The 15,400-nt window shown below is 34.4% G+C and overlaps 2 protein-coding genes across 2 annotated transcripts; both read right to left on the bottom strand.

The window, feature by feature from the left end:
* Positions 1 to 1,886: 1,886 nt before the first annotated feature.
* Positions 1,887 to 7,583, bottom strand: LOC122357034 (phospholipid scramblase 2-like). The gene is made up of 8 exons (XM_043256214.1): positions 7,465 to 7,583; positions 7,223 to 7,247; positions 6,399 to 6,466; positions 6,230 to 6,284; positions 5,942 to 6,150; positions 5,696 to 5,857; positions 4,170 to 4,325; positions 1,887 to 3,935 (listed from the first exon to the last, which is right to left on the bottom strand). The coding sequence occupies exons 2-8, from the start codon at positions 7,233 to 7,235 to the stop codon at positions 3,822 to 3,824; spliced, it is 777 nt and encodes a 258-aa protein (XP_043112149.1). The 5' UTR covers positions 7,236 to 7,247; positions 7,465 to 7,583; the 3' UTR covers positions 1,887 to 3,821.
* Positions 7,584 to 10,112: 2,529 nt separating this feature from the next.
* Positions 10,113 to 15,129, bottom strand: si:ch211-71m22.3 (uncharacterized protein LOC100148868 homolog). Its single transcript, XM_043256101.1, has 9 exons — positions 15,037 to 15,129; positions 14,675 to 14,699; positions 12,220 to 12,287; positions 11,344 to 11,398; positions 11,064 to 11,263; positions 10,821 to 10,982; positions 10,556 to 10,717; positions 10,411 to 10,449; positions 10,113 to 10,292 (listed from the first exon to the last, which is right to left on the bottom strand). Exons 2-8 carry the CDS (start codon positions 14,685 to 14,687, stop codon positions 10,420 to 10,422), a joined length of 690 nt encoding a protein of 229 aa, XP_043112036.1. The 5' UTR covers positions 14,688 to 14,699; positions 15,037 to 15,129; the 3' UTR covers positions 10,113 to 10,292; positions 10,411 to 10,419.
* Positions 15,130 to 15,400: the final 271 nt, after the last annotated feature.

Genomic DNA, 15,400 nt, shown 5'->3' with positions numbered 1-15,400 from the left:
GGTTAAAATTAATATTAAGTTAGAGGTTTGTACTTGTTGCCCCGTATTATGGGATTCCCTTGTTGTCAAAATTGCAGGAAGGGGTTTCCCGAGGTTGCTGATTGGCTGGAAGTTCTGGATGGCAGATGATTGGGCGTCGGTTTTGGCTGAATTTTTGATGCGAGCGCCGTCGGAGTTGAACTCGGAGACACGGCAGGCAAAACTACTTACACGAACTCTCACGGAAAGAAAAGAAACTAAAGAAAAGCAATAGAAGTAACTAGACAAACAGGGATATTAAACTATTAACTATTACATAAAATATGCAATTATGCATATAAGTACATGAAAAAGGCAGTTTCTGTGCCAGTTTGTAAACGTAAGACCAGAGGTTAAAGGTCTTATCAGGAATATTAGCGTCTGAGTCCTGAGAGGGGGGATGAAGATCCATGAAGTCTTTCACTTTTGTACCCATGTGATGCTCATGATGTGCTGTGTCTTGACCATTAACCTCCTTCCTGAGTTGGGATTACCAGTAAGTGTTCTTTTGTGTAAATGTTGCAAGCCATCCTGTGACAGAGTCTAATTTTGGGCCTCTTTGTGGAATTCTGCTCCTCAGGTTTCGCCGTTCAGATCGAATCTTAATCTCAGATAGAAGTTGATCGTGTCAAGTATGCTCGAAAGAGATGAGTTTTCAGCTGTTGGAAGGGATGTAGATTGGCATAATTGCAATAGTTATTTGGTTGAACATTTTAGAATGAACTTTACATCTTTCTGAATGCCTGTGTTATAGTGCAATCTTCCACAAGTGCAGCTGACACCGTTTTGTTCAGCTGTTATCGAGTCTGTTTCGTGCACTCTAGGACTGTCTGGTTTGGGATATTAGAGTGTTAGAACAGCTCTGGGGAAAATTGGCGTGAACCTGCCTGACCTTCAGGACTTGTATATCTCCAGAATGAATAAACAGGCTGGTAACTTTATCACAGATCCCCCTTATCTAGGTCGCAGCCTGCTTCTACCCACAGGCAGACGCTGCTGGTTTCTGTGCCCTATGACAGGTAATAAAAAAGCTGTGCAAGTGCAACAATAACTGTATCTAAAAAAATGTGTGCTACATGCATACAAAGATAAAATCTGTCTTAAATAGTGTGCATTTTGTGCCCATAAAAACATCATGATAGTCGTTACAAATAATTTTCCTTTGTGATATGTCATAATGCATACAGTCCTGAAAATGTAAACAAAAATATATTTTTTTAACAATATTTATACGCATGCCCCCAGTAGAGATACCTTCATTTTGACACTCAGGTTGCTTGGAAACTTCAGCACAAAATCTGCATTTGATTCACAGCACGAGAAATGTTTCTCATTCAAAGACAGCAGCGGTAAGAAAAGTAATAATAACACACGAACAAAATTCAGAAAAAGTTGGTTACTAGCTACTCTAGAGTATTCTTTCACTTGACATAAGATCATTGTTTTAAAAAAGTTTTTGATATTTTAAATGTATTTTACGAAATGTGCATTTGTGGGCCAGGTTTTGCCTTCATTGTGGGGGAAAATATAACTGAATAATATCTGAATCATGTGATTAATGTGGGTCGGGCAATGAGGCCGACCCATAATGGCTTACTATGGCTACTAAACTGAATCGTATTCAAAAAGGTTTATGTAAAAGCAATGTAGATGACAGAAAATATGTGAAAAACTTTGTGTGTGTGCCTCACCTCAAAGTTATGATCCATGCATTGGTATAGTTAGAGTGCCATACACATAATTACAAACATTATTATCATCATCATTATTAAAAAGCATCCAATCTGACTCCGTTCAAGGTCTCCGGATGAGAAGGACAGTGGTATGGATCTGAGGAAGGAATATAACCAGACATGCATGTGTGTATCCAATAGCTTTATTGAATTATCGCATGGGTCACATTAGACTGCAGTAGACGAAAACAAACAGATGAAGTCAGCAGTCTTTAAGAACACAACATAAAGGTCACTCCAAAAACAAGGGAGACTGGTGACTATATATATTAGTCATTAACTAATAAATGACTAATTCTATCTTGAATTTTCCTGTTGTGTAATGATTTGCTTTTGTGCAGCTGCTTTGGAACAATAGCCATTGTATAAAGCTCTATACAAATAAACTTGAATTGAATTGAACTATATATATACATAGATGACCCAACGAACTGAGACTGAACAGACAGAAACTTACATACACAGGTATGAAGATATCAATGAGCAATACACACCTGAACCAAATGACATAATCAGACACAGAGAGTACTATTTCAATGAACTGAAAAGATCGCATTCAGTTTAGATTGAAGCATATTATGTTATTTTTTTTTAAAAGTATGTTGCGGTGTACTTGACAAGACACCCCACTCTTAACAAACTCACCTATCAATTCCATATTAGATTTTTATTTTTTTATATGAAAAGAGATTAAAATAAATAAATAAATAGACAATCGTTGTGTTAAAATGATCTTATCCTTTGCTATTTATATAGAAATCATTGTAAATGTAATAGTATAACACTTACATATTCATGTATGAAATACACTTTTAAACAATTTTAAATGACTGTATATTGAGAAAAATACATACCAGTGAGATATGTTGTGGTTCTGATAAACACAGTGTTTTTCTTATGACTGTGACATTTTATTTATTAATTTTTTTTCTCTGCCAGAATAATGTTTTTGGGTCTGATCTACTTTCCTGTTTAGGTACCTCTGGTTTTATATATGTTCCATGGGCTCATTTACATCTGGTAACTTTATCTAGGTGTAAATAAAGTAAGTAAAAATAGTATAACTAATTGATGCTTTGTTTTTTTTTTTCTTTGATTTCTTTCTTTGTAACTGTCCAATATAGCTCTCGGCTTATAGTAGTAGACTGAAAGAGAGGCCATTTAACCGGTTTGGGAAAAGAAATTCAGATTCTGCTACAGAAGTGCAAGCAAGATTTGGAGGCTCCGCAAAACAGAAATCAACATAACGTGTAACAAACATATTATTATTATTATTTTGCCATTTTGATTTATTCTGAAACAATATTTTCTACAGTTTTCTATGAGCTTTGACATAAACTCAATGTTTTTTTTTATTATTATTATTCCAAGGACTTTTTTTTTACCTTTATAGAAGGCTTTTTCATTAATCTAATTAATACTTCATCTTTCATTTCAAATTGTTACATTTGATCTATAAATTCAATTGACCTATAATAATGTGATTGTTATTATCCATTTATTATTTTAAAATGAAATCACTTACAATGAATAATACAACTGCATTAAATCATATTATTCTTTGATAGATATAGATGATATAGCTATAGATATATACACAAACAAGAAATTATTTATTTATTTTTAACTAAATAAAACGCCAATAGGGGCCAGTAACGAGCTTTGACTAGGCTTTGAGTAGTTCATTCAAACGAATCATTTAAACAACAGATTCATCGGTTGTTGCATGCGTTTATGAAACTTTGATTCGATTAATTCGCTCAAAACACTAATTCATTCATTAACGAATTGGCTAGTTGCTATGAAATGTGCTGTGGTTTAGCTCCTTGCTCAACTAAATGTTTTGTAATGGTGGAAAGGCCGTGTGAGGTTGCTAACTAATGGTATTTAAAACATAAAAACTTTACATTTGGATTTTTTTACCTCAGCATGCTGGCTTTCTTTGTGTTGCATGTTTTGATTTCTCGTGGGAAGGCAGCACGAGCTTCACCTCAGCAGTGCAATTTTATACCATCAATAAATGCGTATGCTATATCCTATATTCGTCACATACTGGCATTAATGAAGCATTCATATCAACCTCTGATGTCTCTGTGCCCAATTTAAACACTGCCAATAACCTAAGGCCACTGACAAGCAGACACACAAGAGTGATGCCTTTTGTGATGTGTAATACATGGAGTCCTGAAAATGAATTGTTATATTATAATTAATAATAATAAATAAATAATTTAATAAAAAAATAATATATATATATATATATATATATATATATATATATATATATATATATATATATATATATATATATATATATATATATATATATATTTTTTTTTTTTTTTTTTTTTTTTTTTTTTTTAATAAAAACTGGTTTAAAACAAGGTACTAAATCATGGTAGGTTTAACAATACTTACAATAAGAATGCAGGCTCCCAGAGTAGTAGCTTTCATTTTGACATCCATGTTTCTTGGAAACCTAATCTCAAAATCTGCATCTGATCCACAGCACGAGAAATGTTTGGTGATTTTGCCAAATGATCCGTCTATTGCTGCGTCATTCAAAGACACCAGCTGTGGTCACAGTGAAAGACAATAACACAATGAAAACATTAAGCCAGGGGTGGAGAATGTCGATCCCTGCAGAGTTTAACTCCAACCCTAATCAAACACACCTGAACCAGCTACCAACAACATTGCATCACAACAGACAAATTTAAACATTAGAAATTTTCATGCAGAAAAAAATATATTTATTTATTGAAAAGACATTGTACAGTTTCTTTGGACAAAATTTGGAGTCACGTGACATGAACAATAGGTGTTTTCACCTTGAAAAAATGATGTATGACATCAAAGTCCCAGGAGAACGACTATAACAAGCATATGGAACCATCAGCTGTCGAAAGCTCTCGTGGTACTTTGATGTTGAAAAACCTAAAATGGACCCCTGTAGGTCATGTGATAATTTTTAATGTTCATTTATTAGTATTTAATTTCTACTTTCCTAAGACAGCACTGATCAATTGAATAAGTGTCTCGTTTTATTGAAAAAAAATGTGTTGCCTTGAGTCAACATGGTACCATAGAACAGGGGTGGCACGCTCCGGTGAGCCACAGCCCTGCAGAGTTCACCGACCCTAATTAAAAGTCACCTGTCTGTAGCTTCCAAGTAGCTGTTCAGACCTTGATTAGCTTGTTCGGGTGTGTTTGATTAGGGCTGAAGCAAAACTCTGCAGATTTAATTATTTAAAATGACTTCTGCTTAAAGTTACACTGTCAAATACGGAAAGAAATGTCTCTGATCTTTTGCTCTGGCTACTGTGTATATACTGCCAGAGTTCTTAAAAGAGCTCTCAGAGTTCTCTTCATCAATGGTACCGTCTATGCGTCAGTCTCGGCCTGGTATGCACCTAAAATGTTTTATATTTTTGCATCAATGCTCCTGCTGCTGATTATTACTCCGGAATGAGAGTATAGTTTCTAATTCTATCAGCCTAGAAAACTGCAACATTTCATTTTCCGTCGGGCTTAGCACACAATGCAACTATACAGAAAAGAAAGAAAGAAGTTTTAAATAGAAAAAATATCAACACTCTTTGGTCAATTTTTAAACTAGATGCTTCTGGTTTAATCAGATTTGATGATCTATGCTAAGCTATGCTAAAGTGCCAAGAATGTGGAAGTGGGTTCAAGAATGATAGAACTCAGCTTTTTAACAGGAGTGCATGGGCTTAGGGAGTTAGGGAGCTGACTATTCTGTTATAGAGCTGCTCTTTTTATGTACTACAATGTGATTATGTTATACGGTATGTTATATGATATAAGGTTGTATTACAACTCTACCTCAAGCACTAACTAAAATGTTTATGTGAAGGATATCCTTGATTTGGTTTTATCATAAAACAATGAAAGTCAATGGGTAACTTGTGCAAGTGCTTCACCTCGAAGTTCTCATCTGTGCAGCAGGTACAACCTATGCATGGTCCCGCAATCTTAACTGCCGGTTCACCTCGTTCATTGTCAAGAGTGAATTTAGGCAGGCAAACATGCCAATTTTGACGCACATATCCAACGGTAGTGCCCGGTGGAGACTGAACCTCCAGCTAAAATATAAATACAACACATAGGCTTATACACAGCATATAGACATAATGAAAGACTAAACAAGACAAGGATAACATTCATACCTCATGGCTACTGCAGGCGGTGCAAACAGATGGATGCACCATTCTGATGACCTCTTGGTTTGAGTGGTCAGTAACATGCATCGTGAACGAATGCCCAACACCATAGCATTGCCTGTCGCAACACTCGCTGTCCTCAATAATACTGAAAACCATGTTCCCCATTCCATCCTTCACAAAATATCTGTTTACAGGCTTTATTCCACAGCAAACTAAAAAAAATGTAAAGGTATGAGATAAGCAAGTCGTTCCTTTGATTTTGCTGTATTCATGAAACGCCAATGAACAAACCTTCTGCAAGACGATCTTCCGTAATTCGTTCTCTGTAGACCAACAATTGATCCATCTAAAATAAACATGGAAAATTACAGGCTCCTCGCATCTGTCTATGTTTAGAGTAAAACACGTGCATAATGATAAACATTATTGTTTTTAAGAAGCATCTCCAGTCATATCTGACCCTGGTCAAGGTCTCCAGACGAGAAGGACAGTGGTACTGGTCTGGGAAAGGAATCATTGCGGTGCCCTCTAGTAAAGAATACACAGACATACCATGCATATGTATCAAACAGCATCATGAAAAAAATATTGTAACATGCTGAAATGCATATGTTTAAAACTTTGCAAATGGACGCCATCTTTCCAACATAACTATCAGTCGTGAACTTCTTATCAGCAGATCATAACTTTTATGTTCACACTTTAAAGTTGATTTATATTTTAATTCATGAAACATTGAAAAATAACTTAATATTAATAAACGGCTTAAGTGTACTTATGGTTGTTTCTTAATACACTTCAGAACACTTTAAAATAAAAATGATTTATATAATTACGTAAATATTTTTTTGTCATCATTCAAAGTTCACTTATTGTAATGCGATGACCCCACATACAAGGCTTAGTCTTATAAAATTTAAATTTGAGCTGTATTTACTGCAAGAAACTTGCACTGGCTGATCTTAAAATATGTCAGTGCATTTGTTTTGTCTTAAGATGCACACCCATGGTTTTTTTTTTTTGTTTTTTGAAGGCAAGATTATTAAAATTGCTTAAATGTCCTGATTGAACTATATCCTAATCCTGGTTTAGGCTAAGGCCAGTCTATGAAATCAAGCCTATAAGAAACATAATGATCAAATACTGTATTTATTAAATACATGGCATACAAGTTTAAATAGAATTAAAGTATTTTTAGTTTACTGTAAACATATTGTAAGACAAAATAAGTAATTCTGAAAATAAATGGGGACAGACAGACAACCCAGACCTTTACAAACTCACCTGACAATTCCATATTGAATTTAATCTAGAAAAGAAAAGAAAAGAAAAGAAAAGAAAAGAAAAAAAAAGAAAATGACTTTTTTAGTATAGTCTTAAATTATTTTTACTTGTTTATCAATATATCATTTTAAATCTTGTAACAATTCCAATTCTTTATAAAACGACATATTCATGCACATTTCATAATTTAACACAATTTAATTCAAACTATTTAATATGACAACATACTATACAGTACATACCAGTGAAATAGTACCGATACCAGAGAATCAGTGATGCTGAAGAATACAGTAAATGCTTTCCTCATAACACAGAGTAGGTTTTTTGTTGTCAGGTGTTTTTAAGGATGTTTGTGGTTGCCCCACTTTCAGTTTACATTTTTAATTTACTTCTGGTTTTAACAGCTTGAAAACACATCAGACCGTCCCTCCCACACTGGTGTATAAATCACACTAACCTGTGAACACCCTTATCTCATAGTGATCACCAAAAATCATTTTTTAATAATTAGTTTATTTCTTCTCATCTGCCTTCTTGTGTGTGTGTGTGTGTGTGTGTGTGTGTGTGTGTGTGTGTGTGTGTGTGTGTGTGTGTGTGTGTGTGTGTTTGTGTGTATGTGTGTCATGACCTGCAGTTGCGGACAGAAGAAATTGTACTTAAGTAAAAGTATTGCTAATTAAAGAATCATTTACTTGCACAGGTTTTGTATATTAAGTATATTTGCCTGCTTTTATCCTTACACTGCATGTCAGCCTATATATATATATATATAAATTTCCCATTTATAGAGATGCATTTAGATATACATTTATAGATATGCATATTTAGATATGCATTTCCCATATATTTGTGCTATGAGGATGAACAAATGTCTTACAAATTTGGTATGACATGGGGGTGAGTATTTAATGACAGAATTATAATTTTGGGTGAACTAACTAAGCATAATATAGGACAATTAAATTGAAAGAATCTCATAAAAACTGTGCAGTGTGGCAGTTTTGAAGTTTATAATTCGTGGTTTGATTATCTGTCATACCAATCATATGAGACGCACTGTATCCATAACTGGTGCCTCAAACCACGTTTCACCATCAAGGCACCTCGAGAACACTATACTTAAGGAGGTTGCAAAGCTACTGGCTGAATAAAGTATGTGATGTTGATGTTTTAAGCACTAAACATGCTAAATATGACGATTACTTGCCTATAACTTTAAGACTGAATTGAGAAAAACGCATGATGTATTATAGTAGATTTCTTTACATCGGCGATGTCGAGCAAAACTAATGTGTCTCTTGTGGTGTTCTTCGTCTGTAGGTGTTTGTGGTTACTGCTGTGTTTGCTTCACTTACAGATGGAACATTAAACTCTGTGCCAAAAACTGAAACTATAAGCGATAATGTGTAATTGGTAGTTTTGAATCAAAGAATGTACAGTTCAAGACTTTGCATTTTGCAGGTTTGCTCATTTTTTCATAGATACAATACAATACAATGCAAAAATAAATAAATAAACAAAACAAAACATACTCTGTTAGGATCAAATATGTTTTTAGAAAGCATAATTCTTTCTTGTATCTTTAATGCATTTTTAAAACACATTTCATATATTTAAAGTTGCAACATTATTACAAATGTGCAATTCTGAACGTGTTTCTTAAATGCATGATACAAGTTTCAATAAAATGGATGCGAAAGTATATTTTTGTTTACTATAAAACTTATCAGTACATCAAAGGCAATACATAGATTATACATTTTTACTTAAATCCTACTTTATTGAGTCAAAAACACTCTTTAGTTAAACTAACTGCATTTATTATACATTTACACTACAATACATTAATTGTAAAAATCAAGAATTACAATACATTAACATTCACACTTGAGTATATTCGTTTAAAGTACTTTTTCGGGCATTATGTAAGTCTGCTAAAGTGTACTTGTTTGTTCACAAGGGGTCATGTCTTGGCTGTTGCAGTCAAAGAAACAAAAGAGAGACACCCACCCTTTACAAATATATTTCTGGGAAGAGGATGAATGAATTAATGAATGAATTAATATTTCTTTTACTTCGTTGTTTATTTATACATCATCTAAAAACTTCAAAAACGACACATTCTTGAAACACAATGTTAAAAATATTTTTCACAATTGTGTTATTGAGATATACGTCATATACCACTGAGATGCAATTTGTCTGTTAGGCAGTAGCGCTGATGAATATAGCATTTCTTTTTTTCTCATGACTCACATATACTTAAATACCTGTCATGAAAACACCCGAAGGATGTTTGTGGTTCTGAGTAGGGGTCTGACCCACTTTTAGTCACCCACACCTTAGTTACTTTTGCTTGCAAATGTTCTGTGGGCTAATTATCATTCTGGTCATTTTTGCAGGTAACTGCTTTCAGTGTAATAAATAAATCTTTATAAATAGTTTATTATAAATAAACTTTTTAGTACTTATTCTGTTTTAAAATGACCATGTGACAATTAAAACATTGTGACCATTAAAATATTATCTGTAATGAAGATGTATTCTTTTTTTTATTAAGAAACAGTTAGGAAATACGGTTGTAAAGTAAAACTTTAGCGTCATCTCATCTCTCTCCCTGTTAAACATTATAGTTACACCGATGTTTATAATATTTAGTTTGAGTTGGCTGTTTTTCCATCTATTTCTATCTCTTCAAAATATCTACCTTTTGCCCATTAATTCAACAGTTGTAAGAATTATCGAAGTTATTGCACGCTTGCAGCACTTCCTGCTTGCTTTTATGTTTGTGAATGTTATGTTTGTGTTGTGGGATCTGTAGGTTGTGGTTGGGTGAGATGTCTTAAAAGTGGAATATGAAAATATCATTAATGTACTGAAAGACAAAAACTAAATGTTTTATTTTTTTATTAGTTTAAACAGGTACGCTTGCAGTGTTCTTGGTTTAGTTTATGTTTTTGTCTTAAGAGGTGGTCATATATACTTCTCCCTTCAGCCTTTATTGGAGGATGGCAAGCAGTCAGACGTGTGTATTTTATCCTTTCTTTTGTCTCAAGCAGGCCTACAGTAACTGAAAAGGAAGTGGAAAGGTGTTACTGTTGCACAGAATTGCCTTAAAGACATATATTTTGTGCAAATAGGAATATCACTGACCACGCTGTTATCAAAATAAAGAGGTTGCCACTTACGGTTTCTTTTTATGATGGCTTTTCATAATACATGCAGTCCTGAAAATGAATTGAGTTCTAATTAAAAGACAATAAACAGTCGACAAGTCTTAAAACAATAGGAAAAAAAAATTATTAAGTATTAAGTATTTTAAACAATATTTACAATAAGCATGCAGGCTCCCAGTACAGTAGCTTTCATTTTGACATCCAGGTGTCTTGGAAAGCTCAGCACAAATTTTGCACCTGCGTTTGGTCCACTGTATGAGAAAGATCTGCTGATTTTCCCAAATGATCTGTCTAGTGCTGCTCCATTCAAAGATACCAGCTGTGATCCCAGTACAAGACAGACATTAACACATTACACATTAAAGCTTTATGCCACTATCATCAATATTAAAACAATAAGTCAATGGGAAATAAAACTTCACCTCGAAGTTTTCATCTGTGCAGCAGGTACAACCCATACATGGTCCCTCTATCTTAAATGCTGGTTCACCTCGTTCATTCGCAACAGTGAATTTAGGCAGGCAAACATGTAAGTTATGTTCAACATATCCAATGGTAGTGCCCGGTGGAGACTGAACCTCCAACTAAAATATGCACAGAACATATAATACAGTACATAATATATTTAAGGACTAAAGAAGATGAGGATAACATTCATACTATACCTTCTGGCTGCAGCAAACAAATGGGTGCACCAGTCTGATGACCTCTTGATTAGTGAGGTCAGTAACATTCATTATGAAAAAACGTCCACCAGCAAAGCATTGCCTTTCACAACACTCGCTGTCCTCAATAATACTGAAGACCTTCTTTCCGGTGTCATCATTCACATTAAATTTCTTTGAAGGCCTTATTCCACAGCAAACTTTAAGAAATTTAAGAAAGGTAAGGGTGTTGTTTATTCGATTTTGCTGTATTTCATTCATGAAATGCCAATGAACAAACCTTCTGCAGCACATTCTTCCATGGATTCTTCTTTGAAGACAAACAATTGATCCATCTAAAATAAAAATGAAAATGACAGTTTTCTTGCAGTCAAAATTGCTGCATAATACATCTGCATCCACATGAAGCCAGAGCTTTCCCTATCCAATCTTTTTTTTCCTCCTCGTCAAAAAACCGACCCAAAACTATGTACTGCAGTATACGTGCCAGACCAGCATGTGTCGCTGTAATTCTGCTACAGAGATACACTAAAAGCAGTCCAGAAGACTTCGACTATGTGCACTGATGGAATAAGAAACAATACGTTATCAATTAATGTTAATGTTAATTAATTAAACATTGCTGTTATGTGATGTAGCGGTGTCTGACTAGGGGCAAAGACTATAGAAATACAAAGACAGTTTACTCCTATACTTATGAATGGGAGACAGTGCTAGGAGTCCCGCCTTCTAAATGAAAGAGCCAATTGTTGAAAAGCGATTGCATCACTGCAGCATGCACAGTCATAAGCAGGTTGAAAGCATAAGAAAAAAACAAAAAGGGAAGTTCATTTCAGATTTTATATCTGAAATATGTCATTTATTTGTGAGCAGTCCCATGGAGCGTTGACTAAACTTCTGATGCAAAGTTTTTAGTGTATCTCTGTGGCAGAATTACAGCACCGCATGCTGGTCTGGCATGTATACTATATAGTTGTGTGTTGGTTTTATGGTTTCGTTTGGACCCTAATATTTTTTGAGACTAAGGAAAGGACTGGATTGGGAAAGTTCTGGCTCTGTGTGGATGTAGCCTAAATCAGAGCAACAGACACATTATGATAAACATTATTATTATTATTATGTAGAATAAGAAAAAGTATTTCTTGTCTTATCTGACCCTGGACAAGGTTTCCAGATGATAAGGACAGTGGTACTGGTCTGGGGAAGAAATCATTGCAGTGCACTCTAATGAAGCATAGAGAAATATACCATTTGTACAGTATGTTTCAAACAGCTTTGTTCAATAAATTATTATACACTTAAATCTGTAATGTTTAATGAATAAACATGCATCTATAAACTATCTTATCTATGAAACAAAGTGATAGTAGCGGCTGTTGTTTGAAACGAGCAAGACTACAATACAATACATAAAGGCAATAAGAAGGATATTAATAATATAAAAGTCTGTTTATGGGTATTAAATAAGTCTCTTTATTAGCTCTTTATTCGATAATTATCTAATGTAGTTTTGCTCTACAGTTGGCTTATTGAAAGCTAGGAAGCTAGGTGTGCTGTTTGATAGCAATCTTTTCTTTGATTTTTACCATCTGTAAAACTGCATTTTTCCATTTCAAAAACATATCTAAATTGCGACCTGTGCTCTCAACATCAAATGCAGAAATGATCATGCGTTTATGACCTCGAGGTTAGACTATTGTAATGCTTAATTGCGTGGTTTAGTGGTTGTTCTGCACGCTTGATAAACAAACTTCATCTGGTCCAATACGCAGCAGCTCCTTAATAGAACCAGGAAGTATGACCATATTAGCTTGGTTCTGTCAACACTGCACTGGCTCCCTATTAAACATCGGATAGATACTTATAAAGCACTAAATGGTTTAGCTCCTCAATACCTGAGTGAGCTCTTATCACATTATAATCCTGCACGTCTGACTATTATCGGCCATTTGATAATATCTAGAATACTAAAATCGACTGCAGGCGGCAGATCCTTTTCCAATCTAGCACCTAAACTCTGGAACAATCTCCTTAACACTGTTCGGGAATCAGACACACTCTGTCAGTTTAAATCTAGATTTAAACTGGCTTACACATAACGCACTAATACATTTCTACTATTCAAATCTGTTAAAGGATTGTTAGGCTACATTAATTAGATCAGCCGGAACTAGGAACACTCCTCATAACGCACAATGTGTTTGTAACATTGTAAAAAAAGAATGGCATCTACGCTAATATTAGTCTGCTATTATTCTATTTATCAGTTTGTATCCAGATCAGATGGTGGATCACCACCAAGAGATAACCTTCATCAGAGACCAGAACACATAGATGAGCCCCATAGGAATCACACACAATAAGTGCTATACACAATCTGACACAGCTGTATTTAAAGTTGAACTGGAATTTAAGTGCTGGTCATCCGGCTAGAGGAGAACTGGCCCCCAAACTGATCCTGTTTTCTCCCAAGGTTTTTTATTGCATATACCTTTAAGCCACACTCACAAAGAGATCAGTGCAAAGTCTAGATTTGCTGCGGCTATCATTTCTGAGTGCTCTACCTGTGTTTGATTTCCGGCTTGTATACTTTGGTCTGTGACATTCTGTTTACCGATTGGTTGCTGCCTGCGCCGAACCTACTCGTTTACTGGACTCTGATCCTCTCTGCCTTGCCCCTTTTGTCACGGCTCTGCTGGTATTGTGTATCTCTACCTATCTATAATAAAAGCTGCAAATGGATCATGCTACTGATGCTTTGCAACAACTATAAAGCAGTAAATCAGTAAATTAAACAGTACAATATAACAATATTTCAAGCAATTACAAATACAGAATATAGGATATAAGAGCCAATTTTTCCCCTACACGTCCTGGCTAGGACTTCTATATTGCCTAAAATATCTAGGTTTTGGCTTTGTTTGCTTGCAGACCGATCAGTGTATGGCATCGGTTCCTTATGTTTTCTCTTAAGGTACTTTGAATAAAAGCAATACAGAAATCTTGGCAAAGACACAAATGATCACCCTATAAGAACAATTACTTAAATCCCACTTCAGTGGACTAAAAAAAACACTATTTAGCTAAATGCATTTATAAACTATATTATTAAAAGAGATATAAATTTTCATTTAATTGTAAATATGTCAGGGTGTGGTTTGGCGTGAAGGAGCACTCGACGCGAATAATCAAACTTAAACAGATTTAATTCTCTTCAAACGGACAAAATAATAATATGTAGGCAGGCAGGCAGAGAGACAGAACATAAACCACACGTAAAAAAAACCTTGACGATAGGACAAAGGTGAACTCAAACACACAGGACTTAAATATACAACGTAATTTGACAAAATTAACAAGACACGGCTGAAGACGATAAAGACAGTTAACAGGAACGGAAGGTAGGGCAAATGGAAAAAGACAAAAACAACAACAAAAGAGTCCAAAGACGTGACAAAATAACAAGCAATTAAGTATCTGAAAATAACAGTTTGCACTTAAGTATGTTCGTAAGTACATTTTTCTGCATTAAGCACTCATTTTAAAAATATGCAAGTGTACAGTACATATCTTGCCTCTAGAAAGTGCTTGTTGTAGTCTAACAAACTCACCTGACATTTCCATATTTGAATTTATCTGAGAAAAAAAGAAAGACAGATTTTTTTGTTTTTTACATACAGTGTTACATCCATTTCTGACTGCGATCCAATGTGGATTTTGGTCAAATGATGAGGCAGAAATATATTAGTAACATTTTAGAAGAATATTAAGTGGAAGATAAGCAATTATGTCCTTGAAGCGTGAATGAAAAGTGTAGGTAGTTGCAATTGTCAGAAAGTAATAACTACTAATATTACTTTTAAAAGGAGCAACTCTTAATGGGTAATATATAACATTTAACTACTCCAACATGATTTATTTCCATTTTTTTATTTCAAATTGTTCTATATATTGAGAATTATATCATACATACCAGGGAGATACAGATCGTCTGTTAGAAAGTGGCAGTGATGTACAATAAATGTTTTTGGGGGGGGTTTCTAGAGCATACAATGAGTACTTTAAGACACCAGAATGATGCCTGTGGTTGAGCAGGGCATGGTTCTGACCTACTTTCATGTTTGTTTACTTCTTGTTTTAACAGTCCGGAAATGTTCTGTGCTCTAATTATCATTCTGTTAACTTTATGTAAGTAAATAAATATGCCATAAACAATTGCAGGCATATTTTACCTTTATTTTGTTGCTGCATATCAGCTTATATGTATATACTGTATTTATTTATTTACTTCATGTTTTATTTGTTAGAATAAACATAGATGAAACTGAAATGAGAGT

Source organism: Puntigrus tetrazona, chromosome 2, assembly GCF_018831695.1.
Source record: "Puntigrus tetrazona isolate hp1 chromosome 2, ASM1883169v1, whole genome shotgun sequence".
NCBI lineage: Eukaryota > Metazoa > Chordata > Actinopteri > Cypriniformes > Cyprinidae > Puntigrus > Puntigrus tetrazona.
This window is presented reverse-complemented; position numbering and strand designations above follow the sequence as displayed.

What these genes read in the sequence shown, in the direction of transcription:
- LOC122357034 (XM_043256214.1), bottom strand. An exon ending in GTCTGGAGACCTTGACCAGG is followed by an intron (nt 6,285 to 6,398) that starts GTCAGATATGAC and finishes TGTTTATTTTAG; the next exon opens with ATGGATCAATTGTTGGTCTA. An exon ending in GCACAGATGAGAACTTCGAG is followed by an intron (nt 4,326 to 5,695) that starts GTGAAGCACTTG and finishes CTGTGACCACAG; the next exon opens with CTGGTGTCTTTGAATGACGC.
- si:ch211-71m22.3 (XM_043256101.1), bottom strand. An exon ending in GGAAGAATGTGCTGCAGAAG is followed by an intron (nt 11,264 to 11,343) that starts GTTTGTTCATTG and finishes AATTTCTTAAAG; the next exon opens with TTTGCTGTGGAATAAGGCCT. An exon ending in TTGTTTGCTGCAGCCAGAAG is followed by an intron (nt 10,983 to 11,063) that starts GTATAGTATGAA and finishes TGCATATTTTAG; the next exon opens with TTGGAGGTTCAGTCTCCACC.